Genomic DNA, 21,326 nt, shown 5'->3' on the forward strand with positions numbered 1-21,326 from the left:
ACACTGCACTTCCAGGACGAGCTGCAGGTCTCTTATACACCCACACTTCAGTGGTCCTCTCCTCACACTTCATGCTGCTTAGCCATCTAATCAAATAAACGTTTGTTTAACACTTGTCCGCATTTCTCGAGTGTGTCGTGAGAATAAGAGGTATTCTCTCCACGTGTCACAGGTCCTTATCGCATTGACTAATGTGCTGTGCGACCATTACGAAGCCCGGCTCAGAAATGACTCCTGGGATGAATGATTGTGTCAGCTTGTGTGCTGATTGGTTTTAGATGATGACTGATTAGAAGAGAGTGAGGGTTCATAACTACGTAGGCAAACAAGTGCACCACGACTTCATGCTGACTTCTGTACTGTCCGTATTCTGCATGAAGAGACTGCAGTATTTGGTTGCTACCCATCCAGTATCACATGTCTTAATAACAATTCACCTACTGAACTTCACAGGCTTCTACTGCTGGTTGCCCCTGTTTCTTCTCCAGCAGATTCTCTGAGAGTAGCAAAGTGTTTTCCTATGACAATTTTTGAGTCTGCCCTAGCCAGAGAATAAACTTTGAAATCTACATACATGAACAACAAATGGGCTGTTTATTTGCTTCATACCTATTTACTTTTCAGTTTTACTACAGTGTCAAACCATTTCTACATACGTTTAACATAAGTAACAGATTCTGGAAATATTTGGAGATGGCTGTTTGTCCGTTCATCCACCCGCCTGATCATGGTTATAAAGGAAACCTTAATTTATAATAATGATTATTTGCACGTCCCATAACTGTTAGAATCTGCAGTTCTCAGTGGAAAACACCTCAAGCCTGACAGTTCACAGGAAAAACAGTGTTTGAAGGATTTGCGTCAGTGGTATTGGTACACAATAGGATGATCAATCGTGCCTGTGTATTTAGGATTTATTAGATACTGTGCGCACCCATTCATAGCAAGGTTTAGCTAGGCTACTACCTTCAGCACTGCAGAATACTCGCTGAGCTGTACTCACATGCCTTACCAAAGACTATTTTTTTTGTCATTTGTGTTTGTAATAAGGGAATCTTGAGGGTTGCATTATTAATGTTTTGCAGTTAAAGTGAAATATGTCTGAAGCACACACTCTTAACTGCTAAATGGTGAGGGGTTCATTTTGCACCAGTAAAATGTTTTTCCAGCTATCCAAAGCCATAAGCCAAGAGTACATATTCCTTAAGTAAAATAAACAGGACTAGTACATCTTCAAAGCAAGAAGAGGGATATTACTTGTAATCCATTTTAATATACTGCAGGATGTTTGAAATTCCTGGACCCCAAAACAGGTTTGTAAAATCGAGGAGCTTGGGCTTCTATCAGTATTGAAAAGGTAAAGACAGGGCAGACTCTTTAAGGTCACTTTTAGTAGAAAAAAACACTCATCTTAAAAAAGACTTCTTTGCTATGCTAACCACTACTATAGTCACAACCATATGGTTTTTGTTTTTCCTGGACACAGGTTAAATGCTAAAAGCATTTTTTTTTTTTACAGAAAAATAAGATGTGTCTGAAGATACTGCTGCTGTCAGTTGCAGATAAGATCCACTCCCCCAGACAAACAAAACCCTACTAACTTATCTTGATTGCCCATCCCATTTATCATAGGGCAACACAGGATTTTTCAATCTTGTAATGCTTTGCAATACATAATGTTGTCAGTGTTTAGAATTATAAACCCCATTTTATCTATAGATTCCAATGCTGGTTCAATATAATATTACATATTGAAATACTATATATATATATATATATATATATATATATATATATATATATACACACACACACACACACACACAAGCGCATGGGAAGTACTGATATGTTTAGAGTAGAACTGAAAACAAAACACAGCAATTATGTTTTGTTTCCTTGAAAATTTTATGATAAAATATTAATATCTCTTTTTACAGTATAACAATTGTAGGTACCAGTTTACAACTAAATGTACTTTTTCTAATACCAATAGTGCTGGTGTGTAGTAAGAGGCTTTCATATGGTAATAATTATATAGTTCAATTTTAATTTTAATTAAAAAACAACATTGAATTGCACACACCTTGCAAAGGTTAAAACCAGAGACTAGGGCACAACTTCAAATGCAGTGTTTTTCCTCCATCATCGTTTGCATTGGGATGCGAAGACAAGGTTAATGTGACTCCTGAGAGTAATGTTCTAAAAGTACATCTCGTTTAGTATTTAGGGACCTCTGTAATTATATGCATTTTGCCGCAAACATTAAATCTTTCTTCTAGTTATACTTCGTACTTTTGTATATTTCAGTACATTTTTAATATGCACTGTACTTTCAAAATCGTATTGCTTTATCCAGCTCCTTAAAAAAAAGTGTGAAAAAGACTGCGTTTTAAAGAATACCAGTTTTGTATTAAGAATGAGAAAAACATATATTTTCGTTCTCCATAAATCCTGAAATTGCTTGGATAAGATACTTTTCTTCACACATTACTAAGAGCAGGCTCCAACTTTTTAGTGAAAATCGAAGAGGCTTTGTGTCAAATACACCTAAATCCTGCCTCTCCATATCACAAACCCTGCTAGAAAATTACTGTGTAGATGATAAGGCACTGAGATAGAGAAGAAAAAGTGACTCTACTCAATTTATACTGCAAAATTGGTATGACTGAATATTTTTCATTCAGGTGACTGATAATATCAGTAAAGCTGCATTGCAGATAAATAAAGGGAAGCTTCTGTCAAGAATAAACACCATTAATCATGAGGTCTCGCCTTGTGAGTAGCTGTCCTCTGCATTCGCAAGAGGGGAAAAAAAAACTCCTGACTCCTGACAAGTGACCTGTGCTCTTTTACTTCTTCAGCAAATGGAGGGTTCTCCAGATGCAAAATGAAAACAGCAACCATGTCTTGTTCCCAAGCAACTCTCTAATGAGTACTTTGGCTTGTTTATTAAAGATTTAAAAAATGTATTTTAGCGTGTAGGGTGGCATACATGGTATAACTCATGATGTTTAAGCGAATGATCTGAAAAATAATGCTATCTTCAAATTAGCCAAACAGTTTCTTTTGAACAACTATCACTTCCTACTGATACCCCAGGGAGCACCAGGGTAAAACAGTTTACTTTTGTTTTTCCTGAGACATCTTTAAAGGCTGAACACACTCCACTGATCTTCGACCTACTGTTGTGTGTGTTTATGCTTGCGATTTTTTTTTTTTTTTTTTTGTGCCTGTAGGGCATCCTGGAAATTAAATAAACAGGTCTTTCTGAGGGAATCCTTTATATTTATTGTATTAATTTATAATGGTTCAAACACATAGTTCTCTGTCCGCCTTTGTACATGAGGCCCTTCTGTGGTTTTTTTTTACTTAAGAAGAGAAGCAGATATGTTCCACATGGTTTTACAGCATTAATTAGTTACCTTGCTTCAGTTCCAGCTCCATACAAGTCTCCTTTATGAGCTAGACCTGACTCGTTCTAGTGTTAAAACTAACTAGTTTCATGGCCTTTTTGTTTTAGACCAGTGTGTTTCCATTTTGAGAGGTGGGTTCATCTATGTCAAGCTTTTGAACAACATTTTTTTTTTTTTAATTCGCTCAATCTACAGGATCATTTTTTTTTTCCTCTAAATAATAGTAGACCAATTAATTCAAAATGTTAGGCCCAATTTAAAAACAAAATCAACAATATGAATTAAGACAGTTGGTTCCTTTTGGCAGTATCAAATTGCATTGTTTATCTTTAAATGTTGAGACAGAAACATTTGTATTAGCTGCAGGTTTATGAAGCTGCTGGTGATAATCAAAATGCATATAAAAAATGAACAAGGTATGTATGAATATCAGTATGTGAAACTCCACAGTGGTAAAAAAAAAGGGAAGATGTACTTTCAAAGCACAGACATAAAAACATTTACATTTGGGTAGCTTATCAACTGAGCTCCCTTATTAAGGCATTACACCACCGCCATGCAGTACATGCCAGTTTCAAGAGCAACACATTTTCTTTTTAATGCTTCTTCATTAAGTTAGAATGAAGCAGTGCCCTATGCGCTAATGGGGTTAACAATGTAGTTGGCTCCCTCGTGTTAAAGGCAGTTGGTGAGTGGACTGCCCCTGCCTGGGCTACCTGCGACTTTGAGTTAAGGACTAATCATGCAGGCAGGAGCAAATCGGCTGGATGAATTAGGAGGCTTGTGGCCCTGAGGAATGGAATTCATGCAGAAAAGCAATTGTCAGAGCGAGGCCAGGGAGCCGCGTGGGAAGAAAGCTAAATAAACAGCTTAACAAAGAAAACAAAAGCCCTCAAATACGGGCACTTCTAATGCTTGAATACACTGGATGAATATAACCCAAAAAGAAAACCTCATCAAAGGAGACCTTTAACAAGCATACATGTGTGTGTGTGTGCGTGCGTGCGTGCGTGCGTGCGTGTGTGTGTGTGTGTGCGTGCGTGTGTGTTTACCGCTTATAGGAGCTGATAAAATTTGTGAATATTTCCTTTGAGTCTGTCGAGTGTTCAAGCATCCAAAGCTTTCCATCTGGAAAGAGGTGTCAAGATTAAACTGTCTTCATGCTAAATGTGCACTACATCAAATGCTTAGTTTAGGCTCTGACAAGTGTTTATGTAAATAATATTGGAGCTTATACCCCCCAAAACTCACACTTAAAGACTTTGAATAATGCTTTTATTTAATTTTTAATTGAGCCTGCATAAAGCAGCAGTGGCTTTGGTCGTTTTTTGCCAAGAAAACTATTTCTTGGCATAGCAACTGGGATTGGTGCACTGGTACTTATTTTCTTTACATTAAATAAAATGTGATATGATTCTAAGCAATTTAAATCTGTATAAATGCAAACTTGCTGCGCATGCAATCAGCACAGGTCTGCTTTAGTTAAGGTCGTTGTTGTAGGCATGTTGCATTCAGCATTAAGTATGAATGCCTGCACGACTCATTCAATAAAGTTCATTTTAATACTTAAAGGTCAAATCTAATAGTAGCAGCTGTGTAAACACAACTTGGGGAATTGAATCAACACATGGTTTTACAGGATGAATTTTGCTTTGGAAATCCAGATCTCAGGAATTCTGCTGAAGGTATATATATATGATGAATACAGTTTTTATTCTTTAATACAAAGACAAAGGTTTATTAAATTAGGATAAAGCAATACAACAGATTTGACCTTCTTTTACGCCCTTCTCCCTTACTACTAAACGAGTCGAAAAGATGCTTCTTTATTCTGGCTTACTGCCTGGAAAGGCTCTCACGTTACCACAAATGAACGTGCCCTTCCATGTCTGCTCTGAGATGTTGAATGACGTTAGAACTTTTTTTTTTTTTTTAATTCCTCGTTTTAGGATTAGATCCTTTTTTAGGCACAATAAGATTTCATTGAGAAAAAAAAAGATCCTAATCTTTGTGAATTCATAGAAAAAAATAACATTTAGTTTTGTTTACAGCTATAAAAACTGTTCAGTATTGCTTAGTACATTTTTATATATATATGTAAAAAATGTTTAGTATATTATATATATATATATATATATATATATATATATATATATATATATATATATATATATATATTTATATATATATATATATATATAATTTAGTACAATATAAATGCTTATCTAATTTACAAAGGTGAATGTTGATGGCAAGATTCCTTCTTTAAAAATAACCGATGATGACTGAAGAATTAGACATAAACTAATGTGGGAAATGATCATTAACTTTCTCTTAGATTCTTCTGTTTGTTTCGGTTGTTACTTGGACACCGTTAATAAATGCTACAACACACTGGTGCTTTGAGGAAAGCAAAAGTTTCAAATTAAATCAGACTTCCAGTCACTGAGCCTCAGACAATGGACTGGACCGAAAGACATCTCTTCAAAGCATTTTTTTTTTTTTTTTAAGAAATAAAATGGAATATGGAGCAACAATGCTGTGTCTCAGCCATAAGGGAAGATTTCAGGTAACTAACTAACATCCCTTTTTTATTAAAACACAGCACTGGCACTGTACGCATTGAAGATTGGAGACTTTTCCAGGCCCAGAGTAAGTGCATTGTATTTGGAGGGCACAGTCCAGTACCTCACAAGACCACTGCAACAGGTTTGACAGCAGCCTCTATAGAGTTGGCTTGTATCTGGTTCACTGAACGTGAATACCTCCAGTCAATATCTGCTCACTCAACTAGTACTGCTGACTACAGCACAAAGAACAGAGGAATTTCAGCCAAGGAGCAACGGCACAGCCCTTCAAACACACAATACATTTAGAGGCCGTCTTTTTTGCCACTGATGACAGAGCTAGATATTTCAATCAGTACTTGTACCATTTTCCTTGCAAGTTTTCCAAACCGATCATTACCTTAAAAGGGATTTGTTTTGTTTTTTGTTTGTTTTGTTTCGTTAAATTTTTTGGCAATTAATCTTCAGTAATGCCATGTTTTTCTAAACATAGTTAACATGTCTCTCTTGATGATATGGAGGATTAATTATTATTATTATTATTATTATTATTATTAGTAGTAGTAGTAGTAGCAGTGGTAGTAGTCGTAGTTGTAGTAGTGTAGTAGTAGTAGTAGTATTACAGCAAGACCTGTGTACATCTAAGTATGTGATTTACTTTTTTTTTTTAAAGATTGCAAAACCATAAACCAGTGCTAAAACAACGAAACAACAATACTTTTTTTTTTCCTGTTATGTAAAACGCCACACTAAAATATATATTCATAGGTTACAGATTATTATTGGGCTGTAATTGCAGTTCTTCTAATGCCTAATAGGGCATGCTTGGAAAAACAAAGGACAGTTCATTTGTGATTTCCTCCCCTCATTCAGAAGCAAATTAAGTGTCAAACAGCTAATACAGGACATATTTCATTTTATGAGCTTTTAATTTAATTCTGCCTCATATCGTTGATACCCTAATGTATGATGCTTTATCTAAAGAGGAGGGTAATAAATAAACATGTTTCAATTAGATTTTTAAATAATAGGATATGACTTCATGTTATGCTATATGGTACTTATATATATATATATATATATATATCAATATTACTTGAGCGCACAATCACAAGTTTCTCTGAACATAAATGCCCACTTCTGCTTTAATGTGTACCAGAGACTGTAGCACAGATTTATTACATAGCTCCAGGCAAATCAGAACCGTAATTACAACTCAGTAATGAGGAACTCAGGAAAGTATTGCAATATTATTAGATGTGTACTTTGGCACATATTTAAGAGTGTTAATAACGATTAATTCTGTTCACTAAGGAGAACGTGTCTTAAAACAATTTCATTTTTTTCCCCTCTCAGTACATATGTAATCATACTGGCATTAACAAATTGTTGCAAATATGCAGACTGCCATCTAAATATCCAGCTCAGTATTATTATCTGTGATTTTCTCCTTTTTATTGTCTGGATGTGACAAGTGATTATAAGACATGATTATAAGACATGATTAAACACCTTGTCTTTCAACAAGGGATTCATATTGCCCCACGTAACATAAAATACTGCTTAGGAGCGTAGAAAAAAAAGGAATTACAAAATACAAATGATCTATCCCCTTCCTCTATCTTTTGGCAATTTTACAAACCACATTGAGAAGTCATTAAAACATAAAGCTTCTGTGCCCTCTTTTTTGTTTTAATATATAAGTATGCTCACTTTTCTAAATATTTGTGGGGCTGCCTTTGCAAATATGTGTATATGTACCCAGTGGCAAATAAAACATGTGTAATATACACAAAATTCAGTACCAGCAGTTTACAGATGTATTGGTATATGCAAGTATTTATATCTCCTGTGTTACTTCTGAAGCAGTTCAATGCCCCTCACAGCAGACTGGAATTCTTAAGCACCTAATTGACTTGAAGAGGTTGTGTCCCAGGGGTCACATTTATTTAGATCATGTATTTATTGGCTTATAATTTCATTTGATTTTTATGCTTTAATTGAAATCTTTTGATTCCTTTCTGATGTGCATCTTCAATTTATTCCATATGAACTACTGTACGCACAAAAGGTGACGTGTCTCGGAATCTAATTGCAAAGTATGATAAAGTTATGTCAGTATAAGCTCATATGATAATTACATATAAATAAGGTGAAATATACCGACATGTCAAAAGTAAATTAAAACTAACTGTTAAAATGCTAGTATATACTGTCTTTTGTTGCTTTATAAAATATTTGGTATCGATTTAATCTTCTTCAAATGAAAACTGTATTTGTTATTGGAATTCCTTATGGAAGACAGTCTATTTTCCGCATGAAATGTAAAACTGCTGGAATATTTAGCAAAACGTGCTTCTAAACCAGAATCTTATGTGGAAATAGGCACAAATAAGTGAAAAGCACTTATTTGAGAAAATATAACAGCAGTTACAAAGCTTGCAATGTTTACATTCAGTAGTAGACACATCGTGAAATAAAATATTCACGTAACTTTAATAAATGGTTAACCAATTAAAAAACTTTCAACACCTACACTCGAATCAGATGCACAGTGGATGTTTGTTTAATGTTTCTATACCCCATGTTCCCAAGCATGTTTCCTCTTTTATCTCCTTGTAAGCTAAATGCTAAATTATATTTGCCATTTTGTTACGGTGACATTGCCATCAATCACCCGTTGCTTCTAAATGCAGAGGAGGGGGACTGGGAAATGTAGCATAAAAAATTCATTACTGTTAGTAACAGTCGCTAAGAAAAGATATGACACCGCACAATGAAATATAATGATGAAGAATATCAAACATAGTATCACCCGTTGCTTCTTTCCCTGAGTTTTTCTCTCCACAGCTCAGACAGCCGGACAGTGTAATACAGCTAGAATACTTTTTTCTCTCCTTTTCTCAGCCTGTTATTAGTAGCCCATTTCTGGAGGAGCTACTCAAAGCACACCCCAGAAACTCATCAATGCAGAAGCACACATTGGTGCTGTAGCAGAGACATCAAGCAGCTGAGGCTTTTTAGAAAAGTGATTTTAGGTGCAGAAGGCACTTTTTAATCATGCAGGCTTCCCTTCACATCCACACACTATTCCCTTCTGTGCAGACCAGGCCTGTGCTATAAAGGGACTACAGCGTCTGCCCTTGAGCTCTCTTCCGGCCACAGTTGTGATCATTTTAAATATCTGAATTGCTATCATTGACTGATATTACACCTACTCTGCTTTACTTATTAAGCACTGCCTAATGAAAGCACTGCCTTTGCTCTAAATGTCTTCACCCCCACCCCCTCCCTCCACCCCACCCCACATCTGAGTGAATATCAAAGGGCTTTTGAGTTTTTAAAAAAAAGGATAAAATACAGCCTCTTGCCAAATAAAAACACTGGTTGCAAAATAATACTTACACATGCAGCGGGGGAACAGGGGACGGCTCATACACGTAACGGCCCTCGTGATGCCTGGCGTCGATCGGAACAGGAGGGTGGAAGGCTGGGAAAAGATGTGGTGGGGCTGGAAACGAGGAGAAGAAAAAAGTAAGATTCACACAGATCCTTCTTTCTGCATGTCAATCCAAACTAAACAGGTTTTCTGAAAAAAAAAATAAGCCTATTTCTACTATGGCTATGACAATTGACAATTTTAAATGCCCACGGGCCTACCAATGCTCAGAGTGTTTAGCATGCCTGTCATCACTCCATATTTCCTGGTGCCACAAGCACCAAACTCATTTTTAAAAGGCCTCAGTGGAGGAATAAATCTAAAATACACACTGTTGGTACAATTTAAATATAGCTGAGAAATTTCAGTTGGTTAAGAACTGAAGGCCATTGTTCACCATTTCAATTGAAGAATCTCATAAAAGTGAATGTTGGCTTACTGTAATTTATTTATTGTTTTCCAAATTTATATAGACAAACGTACAGGAAGAAACTGAATTCCAGATGTCAAGCTATGCTGATAAGGCAGTAACAGATTCAGAATTACTTTGTCTAAATCTGGACGCCTAATTTCTTTAATTACTCTGACAGTAACACCCAATTCACTGAGCAGTTCAAAGTGACATTCAAAATCAATTGGACTAAAAGCTCTCAAGGCAGTGCGTTACTTTTGCTGCTCTGATTTTAAGCCAAACTTTAAAGATGATGCTCAAATTTGAGGCAGAGTAATACCAGTTTCTACAAAAGTAATTATTAACAATGAAAAAGATTAAAAAAAAACCCTACTTACAGAATGATTATGTTAAATGTGGATAAGCTAAGGAACATTTTGTTTAGAAGAAGGCCACAAATGAATAACAAACAGCTTATATATACACAATACTCTTAACCCTGTTTGAACTAAGGAGTGGTGCATCTAATTACAATATTATTTATCTACATGTAAATAGTTTTTAGTAGGACGTTACACTTTTAGAATCATAATCCACTCTTACTAAACAGTTTGTATTCTAGTTAGAGCATTATGATTTTTTAGATATAAATATGTTTCTCACATGACCAAGGCTCAGTACCAAACTAATGGAACTCATAATAAGAAAGTACTGATGATCACAAAAAGTTCACAGTCCAATATGCTTAAAAGCAGCATTAAAAAAAAAAACGATCTGTACTGTAGATAAATTATTTTCAGATTTTATTATATCTGATACTGTGTTCCATGCTGACATTAGAGGGACAGACATTATCACTCACATCATCTCTAAGTACTTACAGATTTTTAAACGTGATATATTTATTAAATATTTATTTACATGGTTATTGTCGACAAGTATAGGATCATATTAACCACTGCAGCCAAAGGGCCGACTGGGAAAACTTTTATGGTTGCACTGTTATTGTTATGCAAATATTATCTCCCTGGACGATTATTTTTCATTCACATTTTATAGGGATTTGAATTACTGGTTTGCGGGTGGGTCACATTTTCAAATAAAAGGACCACTTAAAAATAGCTTGAGGCTCCAATGAAGATCAATTTTAAATGCAACGCCCACCTTGTGGTTATATTTCTGCTGTCAATAACTTAAGAAGCTGTATAGAGTATAAAGATATAAAATGACAATCTAATATACCGGCACATCACATTTAGAGCCTGGGTCTAAGTCTGTCACAGTCTTACCTCAGAATGGTTTGATTGGGTGTTTGAGTATATGCCTAAATATCCACATAACTTTTCAAAAGGCAAGAAACCCTTTATGCTTCGGAAAATGTAAAACATAACTAGCATAATATTATTATGAAAAGTCTTGAGTGAAAACTTAAATTAGGGTTACCATGTGGCTCCAGATTAACCGGACGCTGTGAGACAGAACAGGATTTCAAACTTGCACCTAAATTGAAATAAATGAAGGTGTAAATGAACCATCCTTAGCTACAATTAAGAATGGTGCTTAAATACCCGCATGCGCGTCAAATAATTGTATTATACTAAGAATGAATTGCAGCCAGTCGCTATTTTTTTCTGTTTGTTAAAATTCAATCACCCATATTATTCTACAAATACAATCAAAGCATCATCATCTCGTTGCTCTATCGATAGATTAGCTATTCGTTCATTAAGATCTGATCAGAAGCAGCTGATCAGTGTGAATTGTTTGCTGCGCCCAAGCAATTCCACCACAGCAGGATTAATCTCAGCAAAGGTGGAGCTCATTTATACGTGAATTACTTTCAGTTTAGGGGGAGTTTTGAAATCCCGGTCTGTCTCAAAGCGTCCGGTTTATCTGGAGCCATATGGTAACCCTACTTAAATGCCTGCTGTAAAGCATTATCTGTAACAACTGTAGAAATACAAGATATGTATTTAACTTTTTTATGTAAATTCCACTGGTTTAATCTGTACTTATAGGTGCAGTTTATAATGAACTTAAAAGAGATTTGAGAATGCTTAATAATGCATTTCTTACATCATGCAGAGCAGAGTGCATTTAAGTGTTTCTCAATTGTTGCAAGCTGTAGGGCATGCGTGCAGTAGTTTTCCAAGCAGTGCAATGGACTTCATCACTAGCAAATAAGACTGCAAGGGACAAGTTTGCACATACCTGCATTTCCCCACTCTCAGCATAACTACACATCTCACAGTTTATTATTTACACATGAACAATACATCTGCTGGACATCATAACTCAAGAATCTGTGTAATAAGTTACCAGTGTAATGCCGTCTCTCGCTGTAACCTCTGACAAAATGCTGCATGATGACTTTTCCAAAGTCAGACTAAAACTGCTGAAGCAGAACAATGTGCCACTAAACCTGGCTACCTACTATTTATCATACAATTTCCTGACTGATGGTTCCACAAACCAGCTGCTAAGTGCTGTGTACTCTACTGTCAGCAAACTAACATGCTAAATGGGAGACAGGGAGAGTAATGTGCACCAGCAATGGAATCAATTGGACTGAAAGAATTAACATTATATATAGAAAAAAAAAACTCTGGTTCATACACTTTATACTGGACTGTATAGCACATTAGCACCTTTTTTCTGGCCTCTAAATTATTTTTAAGAGAAGCTTCTCACTGCTGTAACTTTATGTTTAACAATATCTCACATACAAAGCCCTTCTGGCTTATTCAACTGTAAAATCTGCCTGCCACTACCTAACATACTTCTAAGATTACCATAAAGAGTGCTCAGTTTGTTTTATCCATTTTATAACACACAATATCAACTGTCTACTTGTAATGCAAGCTCATTCACGTAGAGCCACATCACACAGATGTGTTTTTACTAGGGGTTTTAATCTTGACATGTTCTATTGATCGATTACTCATCATATGACTCACATATGATCGATTAATCACCCCTGTTTGCTAGTGATATGAAATTGTATTGAAAGACAATTACAAGTAATACAAATTATTAATATAATGATATTTACTTCAAATGTTTCATAATTCCAGATTTCCGTGTTCCATAATTCCATGTTTAATATACATATAGTTACATGTAATTTGACAGTTAGAAAATATTTGCGACTAAGATGGTACGATGAAAATGTCCTTTAGAATCCTATAGTGGTACTATAGGACTCTGTATAAAACTGAAAAGGTTTAAAAGGAATCCAATATGATTCCTTTAAAAAAGTATCCTCCTGTAGTACTCAAAGGGGTCTTTCTGTGCAATAATAATAGGACTCTGGAAAAGGACTGAAAAGGTAAGACAGGACTCAGATAATATTAATATTAATTTATGTTTCTGTAGTACTCAGTTCTATAGGACTGTATCAAACTGAACATTTCAAAAATAAACTATAAACCCATTTCTTTAATTACTATAAATACTGCAAAGCAGCCCCCTAGTACAAGAAAAAGGAACATTTTGTTCAATATTTTCCAGAGTTCTGCCAAGTACAACGATGTATAATAACATTACATTTAAGTAGAACTGTTGTTGTTTGAATTTATTCTCTTTTGAAATAGCTATCCTACAACTGATTTGTTTTAAATGTATTAGTTTTACTTTATTAAATAAATAATAGTACATGAATACTATTAGCAAATGCTGTGAAAGGAAAGCACTGATAACCAAACGTTGGAAGCTGCAGTCTTTTTTTCTTCATTCTGAGATATTGTGAAATATTGGGTAGGCCTATATCTTCCAGTTGCCCTTTTGCCAAGGTCTTTAGAAGTACCAAAGATATTCTGTATTACCAAGATACTCAACTCTGCTGATTCTCAGTGGGGACTTCCGTCATGCTGCGCACAAAGATATGGGATATAAAGAGAGCTGGTGGGAAGTTTTTCTATTGAGAGTCAATGGAGCGGTGTCAGATTGAGCTGCTTTGAGCTGATTTTTAGCGATGTTTAAAAATATTTTTTCAAAAGTCTATTTTACTGCTGCCCAGAGTGTCTTGACAAAAAACATAGCCCGTAATATCAGAGTTGGCAAATTCGCAGAAAGCAGAGATTAGAGCAGAGGTTACTGCAAATGCAATTCTAAAATGTGGATTTATTGGTATTAGAAGTCCATTTTTATTTATTTTTAGTTTTTTTACCATTTATTCTAATTTCACTTTGATTGTGTACTACTGTAACTTCTCTGTAAATATAAAAAACAATAAATTAATAAAACAAAGACCCTTATTAATTGATTACCCTTTTGCAATTGTATTTAATTAAACTGTATTGGAGACGTTTTTTATATAATCCAATAAAAGAATTGTGATCTCCGGAAACAAGTTTATTTTTATTATCAATTACGTTATGTTATCATTCACCAGTCTTTTCTTCTTTAAAATGGGAAAATCAGCCCAATTTGAGCCCTCTCCAGAGACAATCAATAGAAAAAAAGCCCTGGAGCTCTCTTTATATCCCATGATCCCTTGCACAGAAGTAAAGGTGGAGTTGAGTATTTTGGTAATATAAAATATCTTTGGAAGTACCCTCTGCCATTTTTCAAGATTTATTTTTCGAGCGCCATATTTTTATACCGCACTCAGGTAGACAAGATTAATCAATCAGCTATTTTTTAATCGATCTAAGCCCACAGGCGTGATTCATTGATTAATCATTAATTCATTAAAGCCCTTATTCAATTTGAGATTGCCACAGAAATGTCCACCATCCTTCCAACCAGTACTGGGACAGTACTGAGACACTGCCGACCATTGCTGGCTGTATAGTAGTGTATGAGTGATATTTTTTCTTATTTAAGCAGCAGCTCTGATGATTATATATGAGATATTTACAAAAGTACAGCAAAGTAATATTCTTTTGTCTAAAACCTTGCCAAAAGAATACAGTCTATTTTCAAATAGCTTATTTAACATTTGTACCACTTTTTACCATTTATTAATTAAACTTAAAACATCCCCACTGCCTCTCAAGCAATCCTGATTCAGTGTTCGACCCAATCTAACATTATCACATTGCTTACTGTCAATGAACCTGGATCAAATTTAATAAAAACATATGTCTACACTCAAAAGTCATATAATTAAATGTCATTACACTTTGTTTAAGAAACCTGATGAACCTGAGAGGAAATGTGGTGTAGCTTTACACTATATTTGCCTTTAAACATTAGATAAACAACATTTAGGCAGAAGGGGAATGCAGTCATTAAAAAATAAAAATAATAATAAACAAAAAACCTGAGGAGCACTTTTACTACCTTAACAGCAAATTCTGCTCTTGTAATAAAGATCTGCTACAGGGTTCTGGTCTGAGAAATGCTATCTACAGTATTTGTTTAAATTTCAAGGAAACTGCTCACCAGCCAAGGGTGGCTCAGTGGAGGCATAAACCTAAACTGATGATAGCTATTTGAGTGTCTGATGGGCTAGTATAGCCCGCATTGCTATAGATATTATGGGGATCCAACTTTAGCTGTATGGTTCCTCAGATTATACAACTCAAGTGAAGGCTAAATGAATAGCACTACAAACCCTTTATACATAAATAGAAAGCACAGGGGCCAGAACTTGGGACTGGAAAACTGAAATGCATCTGGACAGCAGTAATTGTCATTCAATTACCAAGAAATTATCTGAATGACATCCGCTGCTCTCAGTTTTATTATTTACATAGTTTCCTGACTGCTCTTCCCTGAGGTAAGCAGTGGCCAGGCTGTGTCCAGAGAAGCCGATAAGAACAGCTTATTTGAACAGCTCTGAAGTTTACTTTAGCTTCTTGTTTAAATACCCTCTGCTGCCTATTTTAAACAAACAGCTCACTTCATTAGAAAGGCAAACAGTTTAGCAGCAGCATACTACCACTTGAGGAGAATTAAACAAAGCTGAAAGAAAAAGGCTGCATTCGCTGTAAAGCATGGCAGTGATGTGGAACAGCACTTCTAAATACTTTTTTTTTTTCCCCTTAAATGCTTCACACATCCGGAATGTAAATATAGAACTGGCCCCCTTGGAAATCTACAAACCTCAGAGCAAAGGGCTCTGCACACACAATCAAGGCATTAAACACTGAGAAATATATCATGTAAATATATACACATGTACTGTACACTACAGTGAAATAGTACAGTGTAAGAGGGAAAATGATTGTCTTGAGTGACACCCATGATCCTATGTTCATACAATGAAACAAAAAATATATATTTAAAGTGGGCAGTTACAAAATGAGATGCAGGCAACAAATTCCTATGAACCACCAGATTCTGGTCTATTATCACGCTGGTTTTGGCAGTGGGCACATTAAGACTTTCAAAAGGCATTTGATTTTTCTTTCTTCTTTTTGACTTGACTGCTATCTTTAAGTTCAAAAGCGTAGTGTCTGGAGCTTGAGGATTTACTCTATCCACCTTCCATTTTTATCACCCAGTTTATAAAATAAAAAATTACGGATTTCTAATTGAAATAAAATAGATGCTGACAAAACATTGGCGCAGTTTTGTGGGCTACGGCAGAGGAGGATAAAACTATCTGATGAAAAGTAATAAGTGGACGGCGGGAGACAGGGGAGGTACTGGAGAATTTAAGCACTGCATAGTAAAGTATCCACTCTTGACAGCACCTCCACCCCATTCCAATCTTGACATACAATAACTGTGGGTTACATGGGCTTCAAAGCACAACTGGGGAGAAAAAACAGTCTAGTCAGTTGTGGTTTTTAACTTCATGAGGGAAGAATTGTCAAGGCTCAAGGCACAAATTTACAAGCCCATGCCTGATTTACCCAAGAGAGGGTTGCTGGAGGAGGAAGGTGAGGGTGTGGTAAGTCACTGACATGTATTCAGTTATATATAAAGTTTGTATTTTTCCTTTTGGGTGGACAGTATGCTCTTAGTTGGATGATCTGCACAAATTACTGATGATTCATTCGGCAATAATCTGAAATGCCATTTTGGTTGCCCTGTAATGACATATGTTTCTCTCTTTTTTTTGTCCATCCCCTCTACAGAAACTGCAGACTAACTTCTACACATTTAAATCCCTGAACACACTTCACACTTGGATAGGCAATGTTTTAAGGCTGTCGTTAAGAGTTAGTCTCAAAGTTCTTTACTCCAAATCTTCCTCATTTACAATGTCTTTTCAGAAAGAAAAAAAAACAACAAAGTTAGCAAACTAGAAATAAACAACTCTAACATTTAATGTAGGGGCTTGTGAACAGTGTCCAATTACTTCTTACTCATTTTAGAATTGTGCTGCAGCTTTTTTTCCTTTGAGAACAGAAATTGCGCTTATGGCGATTTGTAGCTTTCAGATCTAGCCCAAATGTCTAAAAGCGAACTGACTTTTACCACAAGCCTTTGCCATTCATTTTCCTGTTTATATATATATATATATATATATATATATATATATATATGGGTCAATTATGGATGATTATAAAGAACCCTAATGAAAGGTAATTAAAGATAAACTGAGACCAGGCTCATTAGTTTTAATTAAACAAACACTAAGTTTAACAAAATGTGGTTTAAAAGGAGTTATCCTGCGTGGTAATAAAAACAAAAGGATAATTTCATCACTTTTATTGGAAACTGTAATGATTTATAAGAGGAAAGGAAGTTAAATGCAGGAAACTCTGTGGTACTGCTGTCAGTCGTTTTGAATATAACACGCCTTTCACAAAAGCCTGGGAGAGTCAGAATTAGAAGGGGCCTGTACAAATCATCACTCACAATAAAGATATATTAAGAACCTGATCCATATTCAATTATTGTATGCAAATTGATCAAAAAAAATTATGTGAAATGTGCATTTAGTATGTACCAGATCTTAAAGAACATTTAAAACCCTGATCATTTCCTTAAACGGTGTACAAAAATAAATAAATAAATAAATAAACAAATAAATAAATAAATAAATAAATAAATAAATAAATAAACCAGAAAAGCCTGTTTACTGGGTTTCATTGTTTCTAAAGCTGCTATATCTTTATTATGAGATGCACAAAGCCTTTCAAATCCTATAGATACAGAGTGATCTGTTTTCAATTAGCCACTGTAAATGATTAATTAAGTTTTTGAACCACTGGCTTGGCTTTCATATAATGCCAAGGAACCTATAACACTGAATGCTAGTAAGTTAAAGATCTCCCCATGTTCCAATAAAATACTTTTAAAGAAAACTGCCATCAAGATATTGACCTGGTAGGTATTTTCTCATCTATGTGACGGATGACAGAGCTGGGGAAAAGAAATAGTACATTTGAACTGCAATGCCTTAACATTGGCTTTTACAACCATCAGCACGATTCTTGTTCACTCCTTCACACTGTATACAACACAGAAACGGGATGGCAATGTCTTAGAGGGGGAAAGGTCGAGTATAAAGCCATTTATTTTATCCACTTGGTTACTTTTCCACATTTTATTGTGTTACAACATGGAATCAAAATGGATTTAATTAGGAGTTTTTGCCACTGATCAACACAAAAAAGTCCATAATGTCAAAGTGAAAAATAAAATTAATTTTAAATTAATTACAAATATAAAACAGAAAATAATTGATTGCATTAGTATTCACCCCCTTTGCTAAGACACACCTAAATAAGCTCTGGTGCAACCAATTGTCTTTAGAAGTCACATAATTAGTTGAATGGAGTCCACCTGTGTGCAATTAAGGCGTTTCACATGATTTCAGGTTAAATACACCTGTCTCTGGGAGGTCCCACAGTTGGTTAGTACATTTCCTAACAAAAACTACATCATGAAAACATTCAAAGCAAATCCGGAATAAGGTTCTTCAAAAGCACCAATCAGGGGTAGGATATAAGAACATTTCCAAGGTATTGAATATCCCCCCGGAGCACAGTAAAGTCCATTATTAAGAAATGGAGAGAATATAGCACAACTGTGAATCTGTCTAGAATAGGCCATCCTCAAAAACTGAGTATCCGGGCGAGAAGGGCACTAGTCAGGGAGGCCACCAAGAGGCCTATGGCAACTCTAAAGGAGTTACAGTCTTCCACGGCTGAGCTACGGAACACTGCATACGGCAACAACAGCCCCGGTGCTTCACAAAACTGGCCTTTATGGGAGAGTGGCAAAAAGAAAGCCATTGTTGAAAAAAACTCACATCAAATCTCGGCTAGAGTTTGCCAGAAGGCATGTGGGAGACTCTGAGACCAAGTGGAAGAAGATTCTATGGTCTGATGAGCTTTTTGGCCTCAACGCTAAGCGCTATGTTTGGCGCAAGCCTAACACCGCACATCATCCTGAGAACACCGTCCCTACCGTGAAGCATGGTGGTGGCAGCATCATGCTATGGGGATGCTTCTCTGCGTCAGGGCCTGGAAAGCTGGTGAAGATAGAGGACAAAATGGATGCAGCAAAATACAGAGAAATCCTGGAGGAAAACCTGCTGAAGTCTGCAAGAGACCTGGGACTTGGGAGAAGATTCATCTTCCAGCAGGACAATGACCCCAAACATACAGCCAAAGCCACAATGGAGTGGCTTAAAAACAAAAAGGTCAATCTCCTGGAGTGGCCCAGTCAAAGCCCGGACCTCAATCCAATTGAGAATATGTGGAAAGAGTTGAAAATTGCTGTTCACCAAAGGTCCCCATCCAACTTGACGGAGCTTGAGCAATTTTGCAAAGAAGAATGGGCAAAAATTGCAGTGTCCAGATGTGCAAAGCTGGTAGAGACTTATCCAAATAGACTCATGGCTGTAATTGCTGCCAAAGGTGCCTCTACCAAATATTGACTCAAGTGGGTGAATACTTATGCAATCAATTATTTTCTGTTTTGTATTTGTAATTAATTTAGAACAATTTGTAGATTTTATTTTTCACTTTGACATTATGGACTTTTTTGTGTTGATCAGTGGCAAAAACTCCTAATTAAATCCATTTTGATTCCATGTTGTAACACAATAAAATGTGGAAAAGTCCAAGGGGAGTGAATACTTTTGAGAGCCACTGTATGCTAATATAACCAAACATGCAAATACAGCCTGACAAGCTCCTCTTGGATAGGAGTTCAGTACCTACAGTGAGCCATGTCATAAAGCAGGATAGGCAGGTTGAGAAAAGCTGTGTAATGCATCATTAATGGAACTCATTACCAGAAAAAACTTTTCAGATTTACTCAAGGCCTGCTTTCGCTGTTTGGTTGGAACAAATGATGCTACTATGTTACGGCTGCCAAATTTCATTACAGCTCTTTTCTTAAAGCATATGATCTCACAGTTTAAACATCTTCATTTGCAGTGGTGTTTAGATTCAAGTGATGAATGGCAATCTGGTGTATATTTAAGTGTAATTTTGAAAGAAATTCAAGTTTGGTCTTCCTGTGTAGCATGCCGCTACAGAACCCTAGCTGTTTCTCATACATATTGAACGTCTCCTGTTATTCATATTTAGAATCTGTGCCATCTAGTGCACAAGAATATTAAGTATATATATTAATCCTCTATTTATAATTATTTATGTAGCTTTAATGGTACAGTTGACCACCTGAATGACTTGAATAAAAAAAAATATATGGATAGAAAATATATGTTAAAACATCAATGCTTGAATCCCGCTAATAGGGATTGTTTCATATTGGTTGGATTAAGAAACTGATTTTAAAATTCTTTACGTTTATCTTTATGTTTTAAAAACAGCATTCATTACATAGTGGGGCATTTAGGTTTGTGCTCATGTGCCCTTGGATTTATTGCAATCCCAAATTGTTTGTTAAGAATGTCATAATTATCTTTAAATTACATTATCTGTAGACATTCTAGTAGTCTCAGTAAGCTAAGGTGATTAGGGTAAGACAATTTCAGGAAATTAAATTTTCCAAACTGAACTTTCTTTTCAAGTTTCTTTTTCATGTTTTATAACTTCAAGTTAAAGAGAAGCGTGCACACTGAGGAAAAACTACAGGATACCTTGCCCCCTGACTTTAACGTCCAACACTGTCATTCATCACTGTGCTACACACTGTCTGGCTCTGAATTTCCTTTACTTGTAAATCAATACAATCCTCTTTCCTGTCCCTTGTCTGAAATTTAGAGTACGGTTTATAGCTCAGAAAATGGCTGAGGAAGTCCATGCCACCGAAAAGTCGCAGGAGACAAGGGGTACAGGTAATGCCTGCTTGAAATGGGAAAATAATTCACTCCCAGGTAAAAATGTGACTCAAACACATGTAACAGTTTTCCTGGAATTGCAACAATTGATTAACAAGTAAATAAAGACATATATATTTTAGCCTTTGTGCCAGGCAGATCAGTGCTTGAAAAATCTACATGGCTTAAAGTTGTACGTGATTTGAAAACACATCATTTTCCAATGAATTAGGCAGTGATGTTGAAAAGGGGGGGGGGGGGGGTAAGTTATTTCTTCTGGCAGTCCAGTCATCCTGATTACAAATATAAGCTCAGCATCTGCAAGAAATTTATAAAGTGGACTCGCTTTTAACAAATTTCTACCAAGCAATTTGCA

General features: G+C 35.7%; 1 protein-coding gene across 3 annotated transcripts in view; it reads right to left on the reverse strand.

Annotated features, from left to right (window-relative positions):
- Positions 1-21,326, reverse strand: part of LOC117435530 (transcriptional activator GLI3-like) — a 123,650-nt gene that overhangs the window by 46,938 nt on the left and 55,386 nt on the right. For all 3 annotated transcript variants that reach the window (XM_059018740.1, XM_059018739.1, XM_059018741.1), the window contains one exon: positions 9,386-9,491. In XM_059018740.1, coding sequence (XP_058874723.1) covers positions 9,386-9,491 — 106 coding nt within the window. The remainder of the gene's footprint in view (positions 1-9,385; positions 9,492-21,326) is intronic.

The sequence above is a fragment of the Acipenser ruthenus genome, chromosome 3, assembly GCF_902713425.1.
Source record: "Acipenser ruthenus chromosome 3, fAciRut3.2 maternal haplotype, whole genome shotgun sequence".
Taxonomy (NCBI): domain Eukaryota; kingdom Metazoa; phylum Chordata; class Actinopteri; order Acipenseriformes; family Acipenseridae; genus Acipenser; species Acipenser ruthenus.